General features: G+C 53.9%; 1 protein-coding gene across 2 annotated transcripts; it reads right to left on the minus strand.

Moving 5' to 3' along the window:
- Nucleotides 1–13,279: 13,279 nt before the first annotated feature.
- ZMYND15 (zinc finger MYND-type containing 15) lies at nucleotides 13,280–19,448 on the minus strand. Of its 2 annotated transcripts, none has more exons than XM_036066185.2 (13): nucleotides 18,869–19,448; nucleotides 18,230–18,464; nucleotides 17,987–18,142; nucleotides 17,567–17,727; nucleotides 16,877–17,029; nucleotides 16,478–16,558; nucleotides 16,209–16,325; nucleotides 16,022–16,110; nucleotides 15,836–15,934; nucleotides 15,576–15,729; nucleotides 15,428–15,486; nucleotides 14,998–15,158; nucleotides 13,280–14,781 (listed from the first exon to the last, which is right to left on the minus strand). In XM_036066185.2, the coding sequence occupies exons 1-13, from the start codon at nucleotides 19,446–19,448 to the stop codon at nucleotides 14,610–14,612; spliced, it is 2,217 nt and encodes a 738-aa protein (XP_035922078.1). In that variant the 3' UTR covers nucleotides 13,280–14,609. The 2 variants fall into 2 exon arrangements, with proteins under 2 accessions (XP_035922078.1, XP_035922080.1); XM_036066187.2 differs by having other exon boundaries at nucleotides 15,428–15,522.
- Nucleotides 19,449–20,134: the final 686 nt, after the last annotated feature.

Below are 20,134 nucleotides of genomic sequence, written 5' to 3' on the forward strand. Positions count from 1 at the left end.
AAAGGGCCGTGGGTGCGGGGGGCTGGGGAGGGGAGAGGGATGGACGGACAGAGCAGAGTGCACGTTTGGGGCAGTGGAATTACTCTGTGTGATGCTCTCATGGTGAAGCCAGGTCATGATACGCGTTTGTCAAAACCCATAGAGTGTCCAACACCGAAAGTAAACCCCACCATAAACTGTGGCCTTGGGTGATAATGATGAGTTTGTGTAGGTTCATTGACTGTAACACACACACCATGCTGGGGGTAGGCGTTGGCCGTGGGGGGGGGCCGGGGGGGCCCCGGGGGTGTAATGGACATACTCCATACTTTCCACTCAATTTAGTGGCCCTAAACTGCTCAGAAAAGAAGTCTGGTTTAAAAAAAAAAAAAAAGTCTCCAAGCTAAGAGAGTAGATTTTTTTTTTAAAGATTTTATTTATTTATTTGACAGAGAGAGACACAGAGAGAGAGGGAACACAAGCAGGGGGAGTGGGAGAGGGAGAAGCAGGCTTCCCGCGGAGCAGGGAGCCTGATGCGGGGCTCGATCCCAGGACCCCGGGATCAAGAGCTGAGCTGAAGGCAGATGCTTAACGACTGAGCCACCCAGGCGCCCCAAGAGAGTAGATCTTAAAAGTGCTCATCACAAGAAAAAAAGAATTGCATCAATGTGAGGCGTTGGATGTCAAGTACACTTCTGTTGGGGATCGGTTCACGGTAAATGCATGTATCACATCATTACGTGGTCCCCGTTAAACCTACGGAGCCTTATGTCGGTTACATCTCCCTCTTACAAAGTCTTCAAAAAGCTTGCACTGTGTTTTCAGGTGGAGACAAAAGGCTAAGGCCTTGAGAAAGGCACAGAAACGAAGTAGTGGGGCGAAGATTTGGTGAGCGCGAGAGTCCGTCCTGTGGCCAGCACCTGCAGAACCAGAAAAGGAGCAGCGGCTTGGGAGGCGCCGCTGGGGACAGTCGTGGGGGCTCCTGGGAAATGCTGCCTCAGCAGGGCCCCCCGCTGATGGTCGAGGATCGATGATCGATCGCACAGAGCACGGGATCGGGTGGCAAACGCCGAAGACATCGGTAACTCGATCAGGACGCGATTCAGGAGTCAGCCTGAAGACACGTTGGAAATAGGACAACTGGAGGTTATTTTGCGTATAGCTTTCTTCCCCTGGTATGCGCCAGGGTGATTTTTCAAAGGGCTTGAAATTAACATAAAATACACATTTTAAGCGTTAAGAAAGCATCGTGTTAAGGCTTAACTGGCCGCATTTCTTCTTCGCGAGACACAGAGTAAGAGGTGGTGGTGCGGTTGCACGTGTCTGAGGTTGAGCGAGACTCAGGGGCCGGCTCACGGGCCCGCCAGCAGGGCCCCTCCTGTACTTGGGGAGGAAGGCGATCGATCTACTAGGAATTCGGGCTGATGAAGGACAGACACGGAGGCCGGGGCTAAGAGAGGCGGGCAGCTGCGGCTCTGGATCCGGGGTCAGGGAATCGGAGCCACAGAGCCGCATGCAGAAGGCCCGGGCTCCTAGCCCAGTGCTCCTCCAGCCTGACTCATACCTCCCTCCCCGCCTGGGGCGCCTCGTTAAAGTGCTGTGGGAAGTGAGGCTGTAGGGGCCTGCATTTCACAAATACTGCACCGCTGAGCCTCTCCTGGCCCGTGAGAACGTTTTTGAAAGTTCTGGGGGCGCCTGGGTGGCTCAGTCCTTAAGCGTCTGCCTTCGGCTCAGGTCATGATCCCGGGGTCCTGGGATCGAGCCCCGCATCAGGCTCCCTGCTCAGCGGGAGGCCTGCTTCTCCCTCTCCCACTCCCCCTGCTTGTGTTCCCTCTCTCACTGTGTCTCTGTCAGATAAATAAAATCTTAAAAAAAAAAAAAAAAAAAGAAAGTTCTGTAGCCGGCTGAGCAAGCGGGAATTACAATTCCGTGTCAGCGGAAGTGGATGGGGAGCTGGGGTGCGGGCGTGTGAGCTGGGGCCTACAGACGTGAGCAGCGGGCCTGCAGGACATGGTAACAGGAACTAACATCGTTGTCCTGGCGAAGCTATTTGCCAGGCTCTGAGCATTCGATGCATCTTGACTCCCATCCTTCTCGTAACCATCCACGAGGAACTGGAAGGGTCGCCATCACCCCTGTGCTGCAAACGAGGAAACCTGGCTCCAGGGTCTGAGCTCCTGAGCATGACTCTCTGTCGCTTTCCCTCGGAGAGGGGAGGCCGGAGGACGGGAGGAGAGGTCGTGGAGGCTGGCGTGGCTCAGGAGGCCAGCAGGCTCTGGGCAGAGGCTCTGGGGGCCCCCGGAGGCTAGTGTGATTAGGATTGGGGCGAGGGGTCGGAGGTGCAAGCAGAGAGGAAGGCAGGGGCTGGGTTTCGTGGGGCCTTGAGAGTTTTTAGGGGACTCTGGAGGGTTCTAAGCAACGGGGTGACATGATTCTATTTGTTTTTAAAGGGGCTGTTTTGGTGGTGTCTGGAGCGGGGATTGTAAGGGGGAGGTGCAAGCAGGGAGACCAGGGGTCGGGAGGCTGTCACAGTCCAGGTGACAAGTGACGTGGGGGTTGGGGGGCTCGCCATCGAAAACCCATGTGCAACTTCTGACCCTCCCAACGGCTTAACCACTGATAGCCTACCGTCGGCCAGAAGCCCTTCTGCTAACACACACAGTCGATGAACACGTCTTTTCTATATTCCGTGCTGTATTCTTACAGTAAAGTAAGAGAACATGTGATTGAGAGAACCACAAGGAAAATGCACTTAGAGCTCCGAGCTGTATCGACTGGAAAAACCCGTGTATAAACGGCCCCGCGCCATTCAAAACCATGTTGTCCGAGGGTCAACTGTCTATTCATTTCGGGGTCACTCCTTGCCCAGGGCCATCTTCCTAAATTGGGGACCACTGAGCCGCAGAAAGAGTCACCAGCAGATGGCAGCCCGGCTGGGAAGGCGGGCTGCGCAGGCCCCTCCGTAGGTTCCCCTTTGGCGGGTTATTTGGGGAGATGATTCATCCACTAGAGCTGCCCTAACCACGTACCCCGGACGTGGGGGCTTGAACAGCGGAAACGTACTCTCCCTGTTCTGGAGGCCCGAAGGCCAATGTGGAGACCCGACCTCTGGATACGGCCCCGTTCTGAGGTCCTGGTGGCTAGGGCTTCCACATAGGACCTTTCAGGGGCCACAGCTGGGCCCTAACAGGTGCAGAAATCTCCCGGCCGAGTGTGGGGCCAGATTCGAGCAATGACGGCCACCCGTATCTGTAATTTCATCAACATTATCTGGGGATGTGTTTAACGTCTTGATTTAATTGAGGAGACTCTTGGTTCATTATTTTACTCTCGACTTCGCACCAAGAAATACAAGTTAAAAATGTTTTTCAGGGGAGCCTGGATGGCTCAGTTGGTTGAGTGTCTGCCTGTCTGCCTTCGACTCAGGTCGTGATCCCGGGGTCCTGGCATTGAGCCCCACATTGGGCTCCCTGCTCAGCGGGGAGTCTCCTTCTCCTTCTCCCTTTGCCCCTCCCCCTGCTTGTGCTTTCTCTCTCTCTCAAATAAATAAGTAAAATCTTTTAAAAAATGCTTTTAAAATTTTAAAGGAAAACATTAGAGACACATGAAATGGGGTGTGTGCCTTCCAAAGCTCGGGAGGAGATCAAAGCAAAGCAGACTCAATCCACGTAGAAGATAAAGCATCGAGGAAAAACAGAAAGCATAAAATAAGGTGACTCATTATGTGAAACACATAACAATTCGTGTAAGTACTTTAAACTCCTTCATGAAAAACATTAGTGTTTTCAAATGAAGCTGATTGGCAAAATTGTGTTAGTGGGGTTGGCCTCGGGGAGGGGCAGGGTGATGGGACACAAGAAGGGGAGGGGACTTCCTCTTGGTGTCCGTGAAAAGGCACTTTTCTGCCTTTTGGATTTTGTTATTGTGTTGGGGTTTTTTTATTTTTATTTTTTCATTTTTCATTTAAAAATTAAAAAAAAATTTTTATTATTGTGTTGTTCCTTCGAAATAATAAATGCGTAACAATTAAATCGTATGGTACAGATCGTGTTTTGTTAAAGGGTCATTTTATGTTGGTATGGGCATATATTTACAATTGTTATGTAACATCCATAAACCTACAGGCACTAGGTTATATTGTGTGAAAATATATAAAGCCCAAATAGTTAGCAATAAACTGAGAAGTTGTCAGAAATATAACAGTATGGGAAACTGTAACATAACTCACCAGCCTTTGGCAGATGAAGTAGGAAAAAATACGCAAAGGTACAAAGGTATTGAGAATCTAGGTGATTATAAGGTTGATTGATTAATTAGCCACTCATTCAACAAATATTTATTGAGCCTGTATAATGTGCCCCAGGCCTATTTCTAGATCCTAGAAATACAGCAGTGAACATGAAGTCTTCATCCTGGAGCTTGAGTCAGATGATATTTATTGACCTTTGTATCTCATAAATGGAGAACACACCCTCTCCGATGCCCAGGAAACAGTCACAAATATGGATCAGATATTAGGCTCTGAAAGAAATACCAAATTCCTCAAACCTGAAATTGTACTGGCCACATTCTCTGACCACAAGGCAATAAACCAGAAACTTCCCAATGTTTAGGTAACAAAACCCAACCCTGAAGAACCCCAAAACTGTCCTAAATTTTTTTTTAAATTTATTATTTTTTTTAGTCATCCCTACACTGAACGCGATGCTCGAACCCACGACTCCGAGATCAAGAGTCCCTCGCTCTTCTGACGGAGCCAGCCGGGTGCCCCTGTCCTAAATAAGTTTTTGATCAATGGGAAAATCCAAATTGTAAACTTCAGATGACTATAAACAGACAATGAGAATAGGCCACGGCAAAACCTGAAGCGCTGATAACACCAGATGACTGAGTACTGATGAGTAGTCAGGCATCGTGCCAGAGACACGTCATACTTTATCTTACATAATCCTCACGATAGGCACAGCACGGTGCTTCTGTTGTAAAGTAGGCACTCAGCAAATATGGGCAGAATGAGTGTATGTGGCTCAGAGAGACTGAGTAACTTGCCTAAGACCACACAGCAGGAAGCAGTCAAGCCGGGACTTGCACTCGGGCCTGTCAGACTCCAATTCTCGCACTTGTAATCACCGTGTCGCCTCACCGACGGGACTGATGCAGTACGTAGAGGGGATGGGCCGAGAGTTAAGCTGGCTTTATCCCAAACCAGCTTTCTGGGGCCTTTCACGTACCCGTGTAATATTTCTCCCTTTCTCCCGTCTCTCCTTTTTCCCTTCACAACAAAGAGGTACGGAGTACTCACTTTACACTAGGCATCGTTGAATATGCTGGGGGTTCAGTTGGGAGAGGTAAGCAGTGAGCGCGTCAGTCGATAAACGCACAAATCCAGGTAGCGATGAGTTATGAAGAAAAATAGAATGAGTTTAGGAGCTAGAGTAACAGCCGTTGAGGACGACTTCCGCTAGGGAGGCCAGGGAAGGCCTCTCTGCAGCGGCGGCGGCTGGGAAAGAAGGGGGGTTGGGGAAGCAGAGTGTTGCAGTGCAGACAGCAGCATGTGCAAAGGCCCTGCGGAGACCAGCATGGCCCGTGGAAGGCACGGCAGAGAGGTGGAGTGGTCCGAACTGAAGAGGTGAAGAGGGAGCTGACCCCAAGATTTGGACCTGGTGAAGGGATGAGGGGGCCATTTATCAAAGTGAGGAAGCAGGGGGAGGCAGGAGTGGGGCAGGGCTGGGAGAGGGAGGGGAGTCGAGAAAAGAGGAGAGAGGCTCGGAGAAGGGCAAGAAGAGGAGGGGCCAGCACAGGGTCTCCGGGCAAGGTGGGAGGAAGACCAGGACAGTGTGAGTCCTGGAGGCCAAGGCCATGTTTCAGGGAGGGCAGCTCTGTTAAATGCTCCCGAGACGGAGAGAACTGACCACTGGGGTCTGGCAAGATTATCTCGACGAGGGCACTTCCACTGGGGCGGTGGAGACATGAAATGGAGAAAGGGTGACCAAGACATTGGAGGGACAAATTCAACATCAAAGACCGAGACACAAATAGAAGAAAAGGAATTTGCAGGCAACCGTCATGATGAGAAATCCCGGTAGCAAGATGGGGCGTTTCTTTTCCGGAAAGACAAGAACTAGGATCGCTGGCCGAGGATGGTGAGGTGCTGCCATCTGGGGAGAGAAGCCGTATGAAATCATAACTTCAGAGGGACGGCCGGGCAGAGCTGAGAGCCTCCCTGTGACTCAGCGCGGCAGACTCACCCCGAGATCCGGCCCTGGAGTCTCTCTCCAGCCATGCGCAGCAACTCGGGCAAACCCCCACAGCGGGTGGAGCCTGGTTCAGACACACCTGGAGTTTTGCAAGCAAGATGGAGGGAGAGGCCAGGAGAACTGGGAGTGTCTGCATCGGGATGGATGGGTGTACACGGGGCGAAGTCAGACATGAAGACCCGCAGAGGGTGGGGGACAGTGACCTCGTGGAACTGAGGGTAGCAGAGAGGGCGCTGGGAGGATGGAGAGTGTCGGGGTGCTTGAAATCAGGAGGCTGGGAGTAGCGCGGCTCCTGATAACGCCAGGGCCCTAGGGCTCGGCCTTTGGAGTGTGTGGCTGGGGTGGGGAGAGGTGCACAGGGGACAGGGATCTGGTGGGGCGCTGGGCGGATTGTAGAAGTGGCTGTCTTGGTCTACACGGATGAAGACATGCCTCACGGTGGAGAAGTGAACATCAGCCAAATGCTTGAGGCCTCCACCAAGTGCGGAGATGCCGGAAGATGCTTGCAAGCCGGGGGGTGATGGATGACACTCAGCCTGCTGGTGTGTGCTTCAAAGAGCCTGGGGTTTTGAAGGGAAGGGAAATTTTTTGGAAGCCAGAGCAGGGAGGAAGAAAGACACCTGCCTCACCTCAGGATATGTGGAATGTGGGAGAGACCACAACAGTCTCCTCCAAGAGTTGCAGAGCCAAGTTTCCATGAGAGCAAGAGGGCAGAGGCCATACGGAGGGCGGAGTCGGATGGTTTGGGGCAGGGTTGGGGGAGGGTAGGAGATCGTCACTCGGGGATAAGCCCAGGGGACAACGGATGCCCTGGCCCATGTGGACCAGAGCTAGAAGGCATGCTATCCTTCTGAAAGGTGGGGGGCTCGCTGTCTCGGCTTGGTCTCTCCGGCACGTTGCTATAATAATGATGGCAATGCAGAGCATCTACCGAATCCTCTCTACGCCGAAGACCCTTCTCGGCATTTACACGCACGAGACCGTCCTGTTACTGTCCCCCTTTGGCAGGCGGGGAACCAGGCACAGAGAGGGCGGGTAACTCGCCCAAGGTCCTAAGCTAAGAAGTGGGGAGCCTGGATTTGAACTCAGGCATCTGATCCTTACCTAAACCTTTTCTTTCTTTTTTTTTTTAATTTTAAGAAGGTATTTTGTTCTTATTTTTTTAATGTAAGCTCTACACCCACCGTGGGGCTCGAACTCACGATGCCAAGATCAAGAGTCACAGGGTCCTCTGACGGAGCCAGCCAGGCGCCCCGAAGAAGGTATTTTATTTAACCTAATGTATCTAACATGTAATCAATATAAAATGTTATCAATAAGATATCTTATCATCTGTAATCAATAGAAGAGGCTCTGTACTCACTCCCAAGGCTTGGCTCTCGTCGCATTCCGTTCCACGTCCCGCTGTCTCAGCGAGGCGGGCAGTGCCCGGTGGGGGTGGCGATCTTTCGGGGGAGCTCACCCATCCAACTCCGGGAGCCTCCCGGAAATCCCTCCACGTGTTTCAAAGAAAAATTGGCAGAAATGTTGGTGATTCTTTGCATGGCCAATCATGAAGGAGAAAAGGGCTCTCATACGTAAGCCGTTCCTGTCTGTTCTGGGAAGTTGTGTGGTTTTCCAAGAATCAGTTTGGGGTAGTGGTTCAAAGCCCATATTCAAGAGCTGGGTTCCCTGATTTGTTTCCAGGTTACCTTGCTTCACCGTGGTTAAGTGACGACCTCCCCGTGCCTCAGTCTCCTCATCTGTAAAATGGGGGATACTAACAATACCTACTGGTTTGTGACGAAGATTACATTTATTCATATATGTAAATGAAGTGCTCAGAAAACACTCGGACACGAGTAAGCCCGTGTGCATATTTGCACTTTGCACTTTCTGTGCCAGCCCAACAGAGCATGGCTCTCGGAAGAGATTCTCCAGGGTTCTGGTCTGAATCTGCCTGGGTTCAAACCAGGTCTGTCTAAATCCAGGACTCATGGCCTACCTCCAGCTGTTGGTTGAACAACTAGACAAGCCTTACCCTCCAGGGTCCACTTTCCCCCCAGTACAGCAGGGAGGGATCTCTTCCTAAAATTCCTTTAGTAAATGCCGAGTGGCTAGTCTGTCCTGGGCATGGTGCGAGGGCATAGTTCTAAAGAAGACAGACTGGTCTCCCCTTTTGTGGAATTTACTTTTTCAAGTGTGTTGAAGGATAAATTGTAAATAAATAAATAAATAATGTAAACAAATAAATAATAAGGCAACTGGGATAAGCGCTCAGGGAAAATGGAGGTGTGACGTGATGGAGAGGGATGGGGATAAAAAAGCCTCATCTCATTCTAAACTCTAACAGTACTGAACTCCTTGTAGTTTCTCCCAAACCCCTTACTTACTTTTGCCCCAGGGCCTTTGCACATGCTATTACCATCTTTTCTCTTCTTTACCTGGCTAACCCCTACTTGTCCTTCAGGTTACTGCTTAGATGTCATTTCTTCCAGGAAGCCTTCCCTGATACCTCAAGGCTGTCTTAAGTGCCTCCTCTGTGTCTCTAAGAGTCTGGAACTTTTCATCATCACACCAGTCACACTGTACTAGAACTTCCTGGTGACTTCTCCGTGTCTTCCAGGCCTCCCTCCAAGCCTGTGACTTTCAGATGTTTGACCATGGTCTACAGTAAAGAACACATCTCATCTCATGATGCAGCACACACACGCACACTGAACATATATGGTAGATGTAAGTGAAGCAAATGTCTCAGAAAATAATATTCACTCTCATGACACATGATACACCTAATAGTTTTATTCTATTCTATTTCATTAAAAAAAAAAAAGAATGCTGTTTGAGGCCCCCTAAATTGACTTTATGACCTACACAAAATCTCATAAATCTGCATTTTGAAAATCTTTCTTTTTAAGATTTTCCTTATTTATTTGTCAGAGAGAGAGAGCACAAGCAGGGGGAATGGGAGAGGAAGAAGCAGGGTCCCCACTGAGCAGGGAGCCCAATGCGGGACTCGATCCCAGGACCCTGAGATCATGACCTGAGCTGAAGGCAGATGCTTAACCAACTGAGCCACCCAGGCGCCCCGAAAATCTTCTCTTTTAAGTTTACTTATCTATTTACGTAATCTCTATGCCCAACATGGGGGCCTCGAACTAACGACCCTGAGATCAAGAGTCACGTGCTCTTCCGACTAAGCCAGCCAAGCGCCCCTGCATTTTAAAAAATCTTGCCCTGGGGCGCCTAGGTGGCTCAGTTGGTTAAGCATCTGCCTTCAGGTCATTCAGCTCAGGTCATGATCTCCGGGTCCTGGCTTCAAGCCCCGCATCCCATCGGGCTCCCTGCTCAGCGGGGAGTCTGCTTCTCCCTCTCCCTCTGCTGCTCCCCCTGCTCATGCTCTCTCTTGAATAAATAAGATAAAATCTTAAAAAAAGGTTAAAGAATATCTTGCCCTAGCCAGAGGTCAGAGTACTTCTTCTACGAAGAGCCTGTTAGAGGATATTTTAGGCTCTGTAGGGCCATAGGGTTTCTGTCGAAAGTACAATATTCAAAACCCTGCTGTTTGTATCATGAAAGTCGCCCCAGACAATACATAAATAAATAGCTGTGGGGTCTATTTTGATACAAATTGATGGACACTGCAATTTGAATTTCATATAATTTTCACATCACAGAATCTTCTTCTTTTGGTTTCTTAGCTTGCCGCTCATCCAAAAGCAGGTGGAGGGCTGGGCTAGAGGCTACGGTTTACGGACCCCTGCCGCTGACCGTAAGCTTCACGGAGGCAGGGACACTGTCTGTCTGTTTTCCCCCATCACATCTCTCAAGTACCACACAAAGCCTTGCTTGCATTCACTCAGTGTTTAGTGAGTGAATTATTAAAGGCAACGATTTGTGAATTAAACATTTTTATTACACAAGTACTGCGTGCTCATGGAAGAAAAATGATAAACCAGAAGAGCAAGCAAATCCTCAGTAATCCTGCCGCTCAGAGATAACCATATCCTTTCCTACTTTTTAGGCAGTAGATGCCAGGAATGCAGGGAAAGGTTATTTTCTGGCCAAGGGAGTGGTAAAAAGTTTTCTTTCCCCTCAATTCACCAGGGACCTGGGCTTCCCTTTTATGGTTTTAGGAGATATACAGGGCGCTCTGAGAACTTTGCGTGGGGGGGTTGTCTACCCTTATCAGGGAGTCAGGGAAGTTCTCCTTTCCTAAGGAAGTGATGTTTAGGCTGAGACGACATCGGTTGAGCAAGAAAATGGGGAAGTTCCATGATGAGAGAGCACTGTGTCTATTTAGAGGCATCTGGCTGGAGGGTAGAGAGGGGGTGGGAAGTGGCATGAGATCAGCCTAGTGTCTTCCCATCTAGATCTAATTACCAGCTTACAGGAATGAAGGAAGATAAATGAGGAAATTAAAAAACAAAACGAAACAAAAAAAACCCCAAAACAAAAAAAACACAGCAGAAAACATCCCGAGGAAGCCATCAGCCAGATCCAGAATGAGGAAGATTCTACAGGACGAAGATTCTGTTTCCCGTCGAACCGGTGGCATGGAAACCAAAAAGAAAGAAAAGGGAGGGAATTCCCTCACAGATTAAAGAGACCGAAGGGACAACAACAGCCAAAGCCACCTGTGGACCTTGTTTATTTCTTGGAACAAATCAGCTGTAAAAGCCGCCTTTGAGATAATCAAAGACATTTGAATGTGAACTGGGTGTCGTAAGATATTAGAGGGTACTTGCTGATTTTGTTGGGTACGACAATGGCACGGTGGTTACATCTGTGACGAGCCCTTGTTAGTTACAGATGCACGTAAGTGAGATGATGAATGTCTGGACTGTGCTTGCAAACACTCCGGAAAGAAGCTGGGGGGCGGGGGGTGTGATCTTGCGGTAGACTAATCTGTATTTGGTCTTTGTCCCAGTTCCTGGCACGGTGCTTCTCAAAATCTTGGAATTTCCCGAGTAATAGGGGAGAGAGGAGGGTTTTACGTTACTCACACTAAGGCCTTTTCCACGGTCCCTGAGTGTATGCCAAAGAGGGGACTCTTGGTGGCCGCTGGGTGGCTTCGGGATTATTCCCCAGGAATAACGTCCTGCGTGTCTGGATTGCGTGCAACCACCTGTGGTGGTTTAAGAGGAAGCTGTGGGTCCTGCGTCCACCCAGTTCTACCCTGCAGCATTTAAAGCCAAGGATATTGCCCTTAAGTTAGTCTCTTTCACAATCCACTTTTTTTTTTTTTTAAAGATTTTATTTATTTGATACATAGAGAAAGAGAGAGAGCCAAGCAGGGGGGAGTGGCAGGCAGAGGGAGAAGCAGGCTCCCCGCTGAGCAGGGAGCCCGACGCGGGGCTCGATCCCAGGACCCTGGGATCATGACCTGAGCTGAAGGCAGACGCTTAACCATCTGAGCCACCCAGGCACCCTCACAATCCACTTTTAAAAAGGTTCTCCAGGAAGTTGATGATACCAATCTACAAAATGGGGCAACTCTTTCACGCTATACCTGCTGGTGTCTGGTTTCAGTAATTCTGTGGTTTTGCACCACCCCCCCCCCCGCCCACATTGACAGCCTTCTCGGTGACTCTCTGTGGCCATCTCTGAGGCTAGCAGCCGAAGCTTAGGCTGACCAAAACCTGAGCTCCGTCTAGCACCAAAGCCCAAACTAGAACTCTTTTTAAATCTTATTTTAGCCATTACAGATAATCACCAAGGGATGGTGTGTTTCCCATTTTTCTTACTAGTTTCCATTTCCTTAGGCAACCAGGGAAATAGCTCCTTGGGAGTTGGGTCCAATTCTAAATTCCACTGGTCAGTTTACCTTGGGTAACTGAGTGCGGACCTCTGCTGTTCGCAGCGGGAGTGAGCGCGTGGCCACCCGGGAAGGTAAGGGCTCCTCATCCCCTACCCTTCCTCCTTTCTCTTCCCAAACCACATGTTTCTGTGAGCCAAGGCCAGTGTAGCTCACTTCTGACACTAACGATTAGCTGTTTTTACTACCGGCACTCTGACACCCAAAGTTGTGTGTGTGTGTGTGTGTGTGTGTGTTTCCCCACACCAACCGATTCTCCACATGCCCAGATAGCGGCCTGTGGGGCGAGAAATTGCTTGGCCAGTGCGGCTTCGCACCCAGGATGTCGTCCTCTTTAGTCAAGTCTCACACTAAGTACCCAGAATGAGCTTAATCCCCGAAGGCCGCCCCCACTTTAGATGCCAGGCACAAGTCCCGGGTCTCCGGTACTTCTGACCGACTGATTATAAATTGAGGGTTCCCGTGACCCCCTCTGCAGGTCCACTAATTTACTAAAATGGTTCATGGCACTCAGGAACACAGTTTCCTATTACCAACTGAGGGACGGGCACATGGAAGAGATGCACAGGGCAAGGGGTGGGCAGTGGGGTGGGGTGGAGCCCCCACGCCCTCCCCAGCTGCACCACCCTCAGAACCTACCTCAGCGTGCTCACCAACACGGACGCTCTCTGAACCCCATTGGTTAGGGGTTTTTATGGCGGTTCTATTATGTAAGCGTGATTGATGAAATCCTGGTGGTTAACTCAGTCTGCAGCCCCCTCGCCACTCCTTGGCGGTTGAAAAGTGGGGTGAAAATTCCAGCACTCTACTCACACTATTACTAGCAGGCGGCCTCCATCATGAAGTTCAATAGGGGTCCACCTAGGGTCACCTCATTAGCATAAACTCAGGTATGGTTGGAAGGGCTTATGATGAATAACCCAAGACCCCTTTCACTAAGGAGATTCCAAGGGTTTCAGAAGCTCTTGTGCCAGGAACCTGGACAAGACCAAATATATACACATGTCTTCTTATGTCATAGATTCCCAAGAAGTAATAATAAAATAAGAAAAACGTTGATAATTGTTGAAGCTGAGAGATCGGTACATAGAGATTCATGATGCAGTCTCTGGGCTTTTGTGTGTATTTGGAAACTTTGACGCCCAAAATATTTATAATAAAAGAGAATAACAGAAAGGGAGAGAAGAACCTATAAGACATACAGCGTGTTTATCAAAAGGAAGAAATTAACATCGACACAATACCGTTAGCTAAACCCTACAGATTTTATTTGGATTCCTCCTCCAGTTTTTCTGCTAATGTCCTTTTTCTGCCCCAGGATCCAATCCAGGAGACCACATCATAGTTAGATGTCACGTCTCCGTACTCCCTTCCAGTCTGTCAGTTTCTTGGGTCTTTTCTTGCCTTCGATGACTTTGGAACACTTTGGAAGAAGAGTGGCCAGGCATCTTGTAGACTGCCCCACAGTGTGGATTTGTCTGCTGTTTTCTCAGGGTCAGACCAAGGTTATGGATTTTTGGGAGGAATAGGAAGGTGATATGGCTTTCTCACTGCAACATGTCAGGGAGCACATGATGTCCCCGTGACTTACACTCATCAACCTTCATCACTTGGTCAAGGTGGTGTCTGCCAAGTTTCTCCATTACTCTTCCCTGTCTTTTTTTTTTTTTAAAGATTTTATTTATTTATTTGAGAGAGAGAATGAGAGAGAGAGCACATGAGAGGGGGGAGGGTCAGAGGGAGAAGCAGACTCCCTGCTGAGCAGGGAGCCCAATGCGGGACTCGATCCCAGGACTCCAGGATCATGACCTGAGCCGAAGGCAGTCGCCTAACCAACTGAGCCACCCAGGCGCCCCTACTCTTCCCTTTCTGTACTTTAATGACTGAGTCACTAAACCCAGCCCACACTCAGGGGATTTTAAGAGTGGAGGAAAGTCACCGGAGGGATTTAAGCAGGGAAGTAATGTCCTAGAAAGAATTCTCTGCCGGACTCGTTGAGTGGGCAGTGAGAGCGGACATGAACTGGGTTTGAGTGACATTCGCAGTGGACTCAGCACAAGCTGGTTCTTCGTTGCATATGAGGAATGAGAGAAGGACAAGGATGGCCCACGGGTGGGTGGCTGGGGGCCTTTCGCGGCCCCTAAACGAAGGCCTGTGCGCCCCCAGGAGCTCGTGTGCGTCCCCTGCCCGCTAGTGAGAAGCCCCTCTCCGCTCCTGGGTCTTGCCTTGCCTTGGGGCGGGCCCCTGAGGGTTACTGGGGCCTACAGTGACTTACACACATACATCAGGAGTTTGGGATCACCAAGGAGGGTCGGAGTCGGAGCCGCAGGGAAGAGGGGACAGCCGTCGAGGGGCTGAAAGAAGCTGGAGGAAAATGAATCATCCCGAAATCCTTTTCCTCCCTCTACGTTTAACGACCCGGTTATGGGTGTGTAACCAGAGCGTCGGTGGTTTCAAACAAGTACTTTTATTTACCTCTGCGAGCTCCGCCAACCGGCCTCCCCCGGGCCGTGAGCGTTTCGGTTCTCCCTCCCCGGACGTGCGAGGGGGAGGGCTGGGCGGCCACACCTAAGCCCTCACCTGCGCCGGCGGGCCCCCCGCCCGGGTTTCTTCTCCCCTCGGCGCCTGCGGGCGGGGGCGGGGGGCACGGCGGGGGTCGGGACCGGGGGCGCGGGCCCGTGCGCCGGGCGGGTCCCGCTCCCCTGCGGGGGCTTGTAGACCAGGTGGAAGATGAAGGCGTTGCAGTACCTGAGGGGGCGTGGCGCCTTCAGGGGCGGGGCTTCCGCGGGGCGGGGCGGGGCGGGGGTCGGGGTCGGGGGCCCCTGGGGATGGGAGAGTGGGCGGGGTCCCGGGAGCCGGATCCAGCCCGCCGTGTGCGCGCGGGGTGGAGGCCCGCGGGGGCGGGGGTCGCGGGGAGGGGGTCCCCGGAGGGCGGAGGACCTCGCGGGGGTCGCGGGTCCTTACCAGGGCATGCAGTTGTCGGCGGCTCGCAGGCGAAAGGGGGAGCGGAAGGGGTTGGGCCGCGGGGGGCTGGTGCCCCCTCCCGTGGCCACAGCCATGGTCTGGTCGTCCATCACACAGCCGTACTCGCTGCTCTCGGTGAAGAAGGCCGGGACTCGGAGGGACTGCGGTGGGCGCGGGCCTCTGACTCTGGGAACGGCGCCTCCGCCCAGCCCCTCCCCAGGCGCCAGGGGCGCAGACGGGGGTGGAAACCGGGGACCCAGACAGACAGGGAGGGAGGCACGAGGCGGGCGGACAGACAGACAGACAGGGTCGGGAGGGCCCTGGGCGCGCCCCGGGTCTGGAGCAGAGGGTGGGAAGAAGCAGCTATCGGAGAAGGGGGGTGGGGTGGAGGCAGGAGGGGAGAGCAGGTCCCTTTTGGCCCACCCCCCACCTGTAGCCGGGGCAGCGAGCTCAGCCACGTGTCCTTGAGACCGAAGCCGGAGTTAAATCCTGCAGACCGAGGGAGAGCGGGAGAGCGTGCAGAAGCTGTCGCCCTCGGCCTTCTCCCAGGTCCCCACACTCCTACCCCAGGCTCTTACCGATAACCAGGTCGGGTTTGGGCCCCTGGAGCAGGTGGTAGGGCCGTGCAGACACCTTGATCTGCAGGTCCCTGCGGCCCCCCTTCTCCTTAGTGCTGGAGCCGAGCCGCGTGGATACCCCGGAACCAGGACGGACAGACACCTCTGGGCCATCCTGGGGAGCCGGGAGCAGAGTGGAGACACCGCTGGAAGTTAGGGCACTGGGAGGCGCTAGGCAAGGGGAGAGCAGAAGGAAGGAGGACACCTCCCCCAGCCCTCACCCTCTGCAGGGTAAAATGCTGCTGGTCACTGTCAGGGGGCAGGCCATCACCCACAAACTGCAGCTCCAGGGCCACGTGGGGGAGCAAGACCAGGAGCTCCTGAAGGACGGAGAGGACAGATCAGGGTCCCACCCCACGGCCAGCTCCACACCCAAATGCCCAACCTCGGGTCCTGGAGGGACTTACCCAAAACACCATGACCAGGTCGAACTCCTTCCCGGCTTCCACCACGTGGATTTTCAGTGATTGCTTGTTCTGGATGTTGAGCTCAGGGACTGGGTGAGAAGTTAGCCGCTTAAGAAGATGGCCTCCCTTCCTCTTGTCCCCCTCCAGCTCCCTGCCCCCCTCGGTCCCGCCGCTCTGCTCTCCTTACAGGACTGGGGCACCAGGTGGGTGATGACGTAATACACAGTCAGCGGGTAGGTGAGAAGCACGGCCATGGGGGAGTCCAAGCTGAGGCCCCTCCACGTGTAGTAATCCTGCCACGAGCCTGGGGAGAGCGGGTTACTGGGGGACCTGGCCCCGGTCTGGACCCCAGCAGCCCCTTCCAGTCTAAGAGCCCCCTTTTTCTCAGCCGTTCAGACTGCTGGCGCTCCAGTCCCTGTCCCTACCTCTTGCCCCCTCGGGGCCCCTCCAGCTCACCAAAGACGCCCCTGGGTGGATCTGGGGGCACAGGAGGCATCAGGGCGGGCCCATCCCCCTGGAGAAGCTGGTAGGGATCTCCTGAAAGAATGGAAGGAAGAAGAGGATCCTGGGGTCAGGGAGACCCCCACCCGGCACATCCCCTTCTTCCTTCCAAAGGAGCTGTATTCCCTGGAGCTGCAGCAAGAGGAATGGGAGGTTGCCTGTGGATGGGGCTTCCCAATGGGGTGGGCAGTGGTGACTACTTTGAGGATTGGGGAAAGGCCTGAAATGGCCACGGTGGTGGTAATGGAGTTGGGTGTGTACGTGGAGGGGTTATCTGGGGCCCGGACAACCGTTTTCTCCCCCATCCTTCCCTCTGCGCTGAGGGGCCCATGCCTGAAGAGAGGCCCCACGAACCACCAAGAAGAAGGCTCAGGGCTGGCGTGCTGCCCCGGGGGCGCCTGGGGGCGCCAGGGCCTGGAATCAGCATGCTGAGCTGGGTCCAGTAGCCGCGAGTGAGGCCCCGTGAGGCCAGAAAGGCCTCCTTGTTGAAGGTTTCACTGGTCACCTCTGGAGAGGGAGGAGGGGAGGGGGTGAGGGCCTGGGGGCTAGGACCCCAGACTATAGCTCTTCTCAGTTTCTCTCAAGGCCCCTGGGTCTGAAGCTGGTTCTAGGCCTGGAGAGAACCAACATTTCCGAGTGTCTACAGTAGAGCGGACACCAGCGAGTGTCAATTCCCTGGGGTTTAGCTTTGGTTAATATACTCATTTTACAGATGAGGAAACTGAGGGTCTAAAAATTCAAGTGATTAGTTCATGGTCCCCAGTTACCGGCAGAGCTGGGCAGCAAGTGCATGCACCCCTGTTCCCGAATCCCCTGAGCTCTCTCAGGGGCGCAGGCTCCTCGCACTCCTCAGCTCCAGACCCTGTCTTCAGCCCCAGGGCTCTGACCCCCAGCCCTAAACCCCCAGCATCCGGGCCTCGCTCCTGCAGTCCGGCCCCAAGCACTTCTCCTGCAGGCCCAGGACCCTGTACCCAGGCGCCCAGGCCCAGTCCCAAACCCCTGTCTCAGTCCCACCCGCCCCCCAGCCCCGTGGCCTTGTGGTACCTGCAGTGTAGGTAAAAGGCAGACTTGCCAGCTCCCCGGCCCGCTCCATGAAGCCTGCAAGCCTCGGGCACCAAAATCGGTGGCTCACGTCATCTGGGCATCGGCGCCAGTCGGCCCGGAGACAAGCCTCTCCACAGTACAAGACGGCACTACACTGGGGGCTGGGGTCACAGGGGGTGGTGGGCACCCAGCGTTCATCTCCGTAGGTCCTTGGCCTGCTCTGTGTCCTACAGCTGCCCATGTATCATCCGGTCTGCTTTTCCGTATACTCTGGTCCTAACAGCTTGCTTTTCTCCCCATCGACTTCCTGGACCCTCACTCTGTCTGCTGCACGCCCCCCCCCCCCACCAGCCAGCTTTCTCTGCTTGCCCGAGTGTTGGGGGTCTCCCTCCCTCTCACTCCATCCTTCAGGCTGCTCACCAAGGTGTCAGCTTCACCTCAAAGCTATGCCTATGGCAGACATGGCAGGTTCGAGCCCGGAGGGAGGCAAACGTGAACCCTGGCCGGGGACCCCACGTCCGCATCGGCGTCTTGGCTAACTTCACGCCCAGCCTCGGGACCAGACTCTCCAAGTCTCTGAATGGGGGTGGAGACTGTCAGGCTGGGGGGCTCAGGGGTCCAGGTCCCGAGGCCTCCCCAACCTCAGATACCAGGTTTTTGTACCGATGCAGCTGGGCGTCTCCCACAGTGAGCTGTCGGGGCTTTCGAGGGTCTCCGGAGCCCATGGGGCAGGCCATGCTGTGGCAGAGGAGAGCATAGGCCCGAGGAACCAGGTTCTCGGTCCCTGAGCCCTTGCCTGCACTCCCCTGGGTTCCATCCATTAGCAGGTCAATGCCCAAGATGGTGCCATGTTCATCGGTCACCAGTAAGAGGCAGGAAAGGTGCAGGGGGGCAGCCTCTGGGAAAGAAGGGAAAAGTCAAGGGCGGGGAGCAGCAAAGATGGTCAGGGTCAGGAGTATGAACGTCATGCCTACAGGGGCTAGGCGGGTCAACTAAGTGAACAGAGGGGAGAGGGTAGAGAGGGGATGCCTCATCGGAAGGGGACGCCTGCTGCACAGTGCCGGGGTGTGTGTGGCCATGCAGAAGTGTGGACCTGCTGCTGGAACTTTCTGGAATTTTTTTCTGTCAATGTATAAATGTTGGCTCAAAAAAAAAAAACCCAACAAAACGAAAAACTTGTGGGTCAATGAAAACACCTTTTCTGGCCAGACTGGCCTGTAGGCCACCGTTGGTGACTTCTGGCTAGGCTTCCTGGTAGAGGGGGTCTTCCAAAGGGCAGAAGGCCCAGCGCGGGGTTCTTACCACTTCTCCGCCCCTTCCTCCTCTCAGGGCCCGCTTCGTCCTCTGCCTTGTCCTCTCGGCAATCATCCTCGCCGCCTCCTGCCTCCTGCTCAGTCTCCTCTGTCTCCCCTGGAGGGTTTGCTTCCTGGGGGGACTCCCTGCTGGTGGGGGCTGGCTCCCCGTCCTCCTCTGGATCTACCTTCTCCATGCCTGCACCGTCCTCCTCTCCATTCTCTTCCTCCTCCTCCTCCTCCTCTGCTTCCTCCCCTTCCTCCAGGCTGACAAAGCTGACATAGGGGCTTAGGTCTCGCAGGTGGAGTGGGGGCTCATCTCCCAGGAACCGGGCAACCCCCAGGCCTGGTCCAGGGCCTGGCTCTGCCCCTTGCCCCAGGCTGATGCCCACACTACGGTTGGGCAAGACATGGAGCACCCAAAGGGCAGGGTCCTGGGGCAGCCTTCTGATCTGAGCCTCCAGCTGGCGCCAGCGGCCCTCAAGGCGGCCCCCCCCAGCCCCACGCTCTGCCGCGAACTTTCGGAACCAGCCAAACAAGAGGGCAGCGAAATCAAGGAACTCATCTCGGTATCCAGACACAAACTCCATGTCTTCAGGGCCGCAGGTTCTGGGCCCAGACTGAGCAGAGGAAGGGATGTATGGTGAGGGAGAGGGTAGGGGTGGGTTTGGGGCTGGGTCCCCAAATGGGGGGGGGTGTGGGTTTGAGGGTCACTTACGGTGGGACCTCTGGGTGAGTGTTAGCAGCTGAGACAACTTTTCAGGGCTAAGGGTGGGAGTTCAGGGTGAGAACGGGGGCTGGGCTTGGAAGCGGGCAAGCAGGGTTTAGGATGAGTAGTCAGGAGTGAGATGGTATTTGGGCCTCAAAATCTGAGGCTCAACCCCTCAAAAGTAGGGTCTGACTTGTGACTGGATTTGGAGGGCTAATCCTATGGGGAAGGGCTTGGTGAGGCGGGATTATTTTGGATCCGTCTGTAGGGTGTGGGAGGAGGGACCCGGAGCCGGGGCATCCCCTCGGCGTGGATCGGTTCGGCGGGGAGCCCCCGCGGACCCAGCCCCTCCCGGCCGCTCCACCACTCCGGTACCTGCAGCCGCCACCACTTTTCGAAGGTAAATACCTCGGGGCTGGCGGGGCGCGCGTGACGGCAGGGAGGCCGGAGCCCGCGACCCGGGGGGCCCCGCCCCGTGCGCCCGAGGCTCGCGCGGAGGGGGCCGGGCCGGCTCTGCGGCCGCTCGCGGACTTCCCCGGGGCCATCACCAGGCATGTGACCGAGTCG

The sequence above is a fragment of the Halichoerus grypus genome, chromosome 2 (genome assembly GCF_964656455.1).
Source record: "Halichoerus grypus chromosome 2, mHalGry1.hap1.1, whole genome shotgun sequence".
Classification (NCBI taxonomy): domain Eukaryota; kingdom Metazoa; phylum Chordata; class Mammalia; order Carnivora; family Phocidae; genus Halichoerus; species Halichoerus grypus.

Bases quoted from the DNA above. Each gene is read 5' to 3' on its own strand.
- ZMYND15 (XM_036066187.2), bottom strand. From the start codon at position 19,448: ATGGAGTTTGTGTCTGGATACCGAGATGAGTTCCTTGATTTCGCTGCC. The intron at 18,465-18,868 runs GTAAGAACCCCG...CTTCTTTCCCAG, and splicing joins GAGGAAGGGGCGGAGAAGTG to AGGCTGCCCCCCTGCACCTT. The intron at 18,143-18,229 runs GTACAAAAACCT...ACCCCCATTCAG, and splicing joins GGAGACGCCCAGCTGCATCG to AGACTTGGAGAGTCTGGTCC.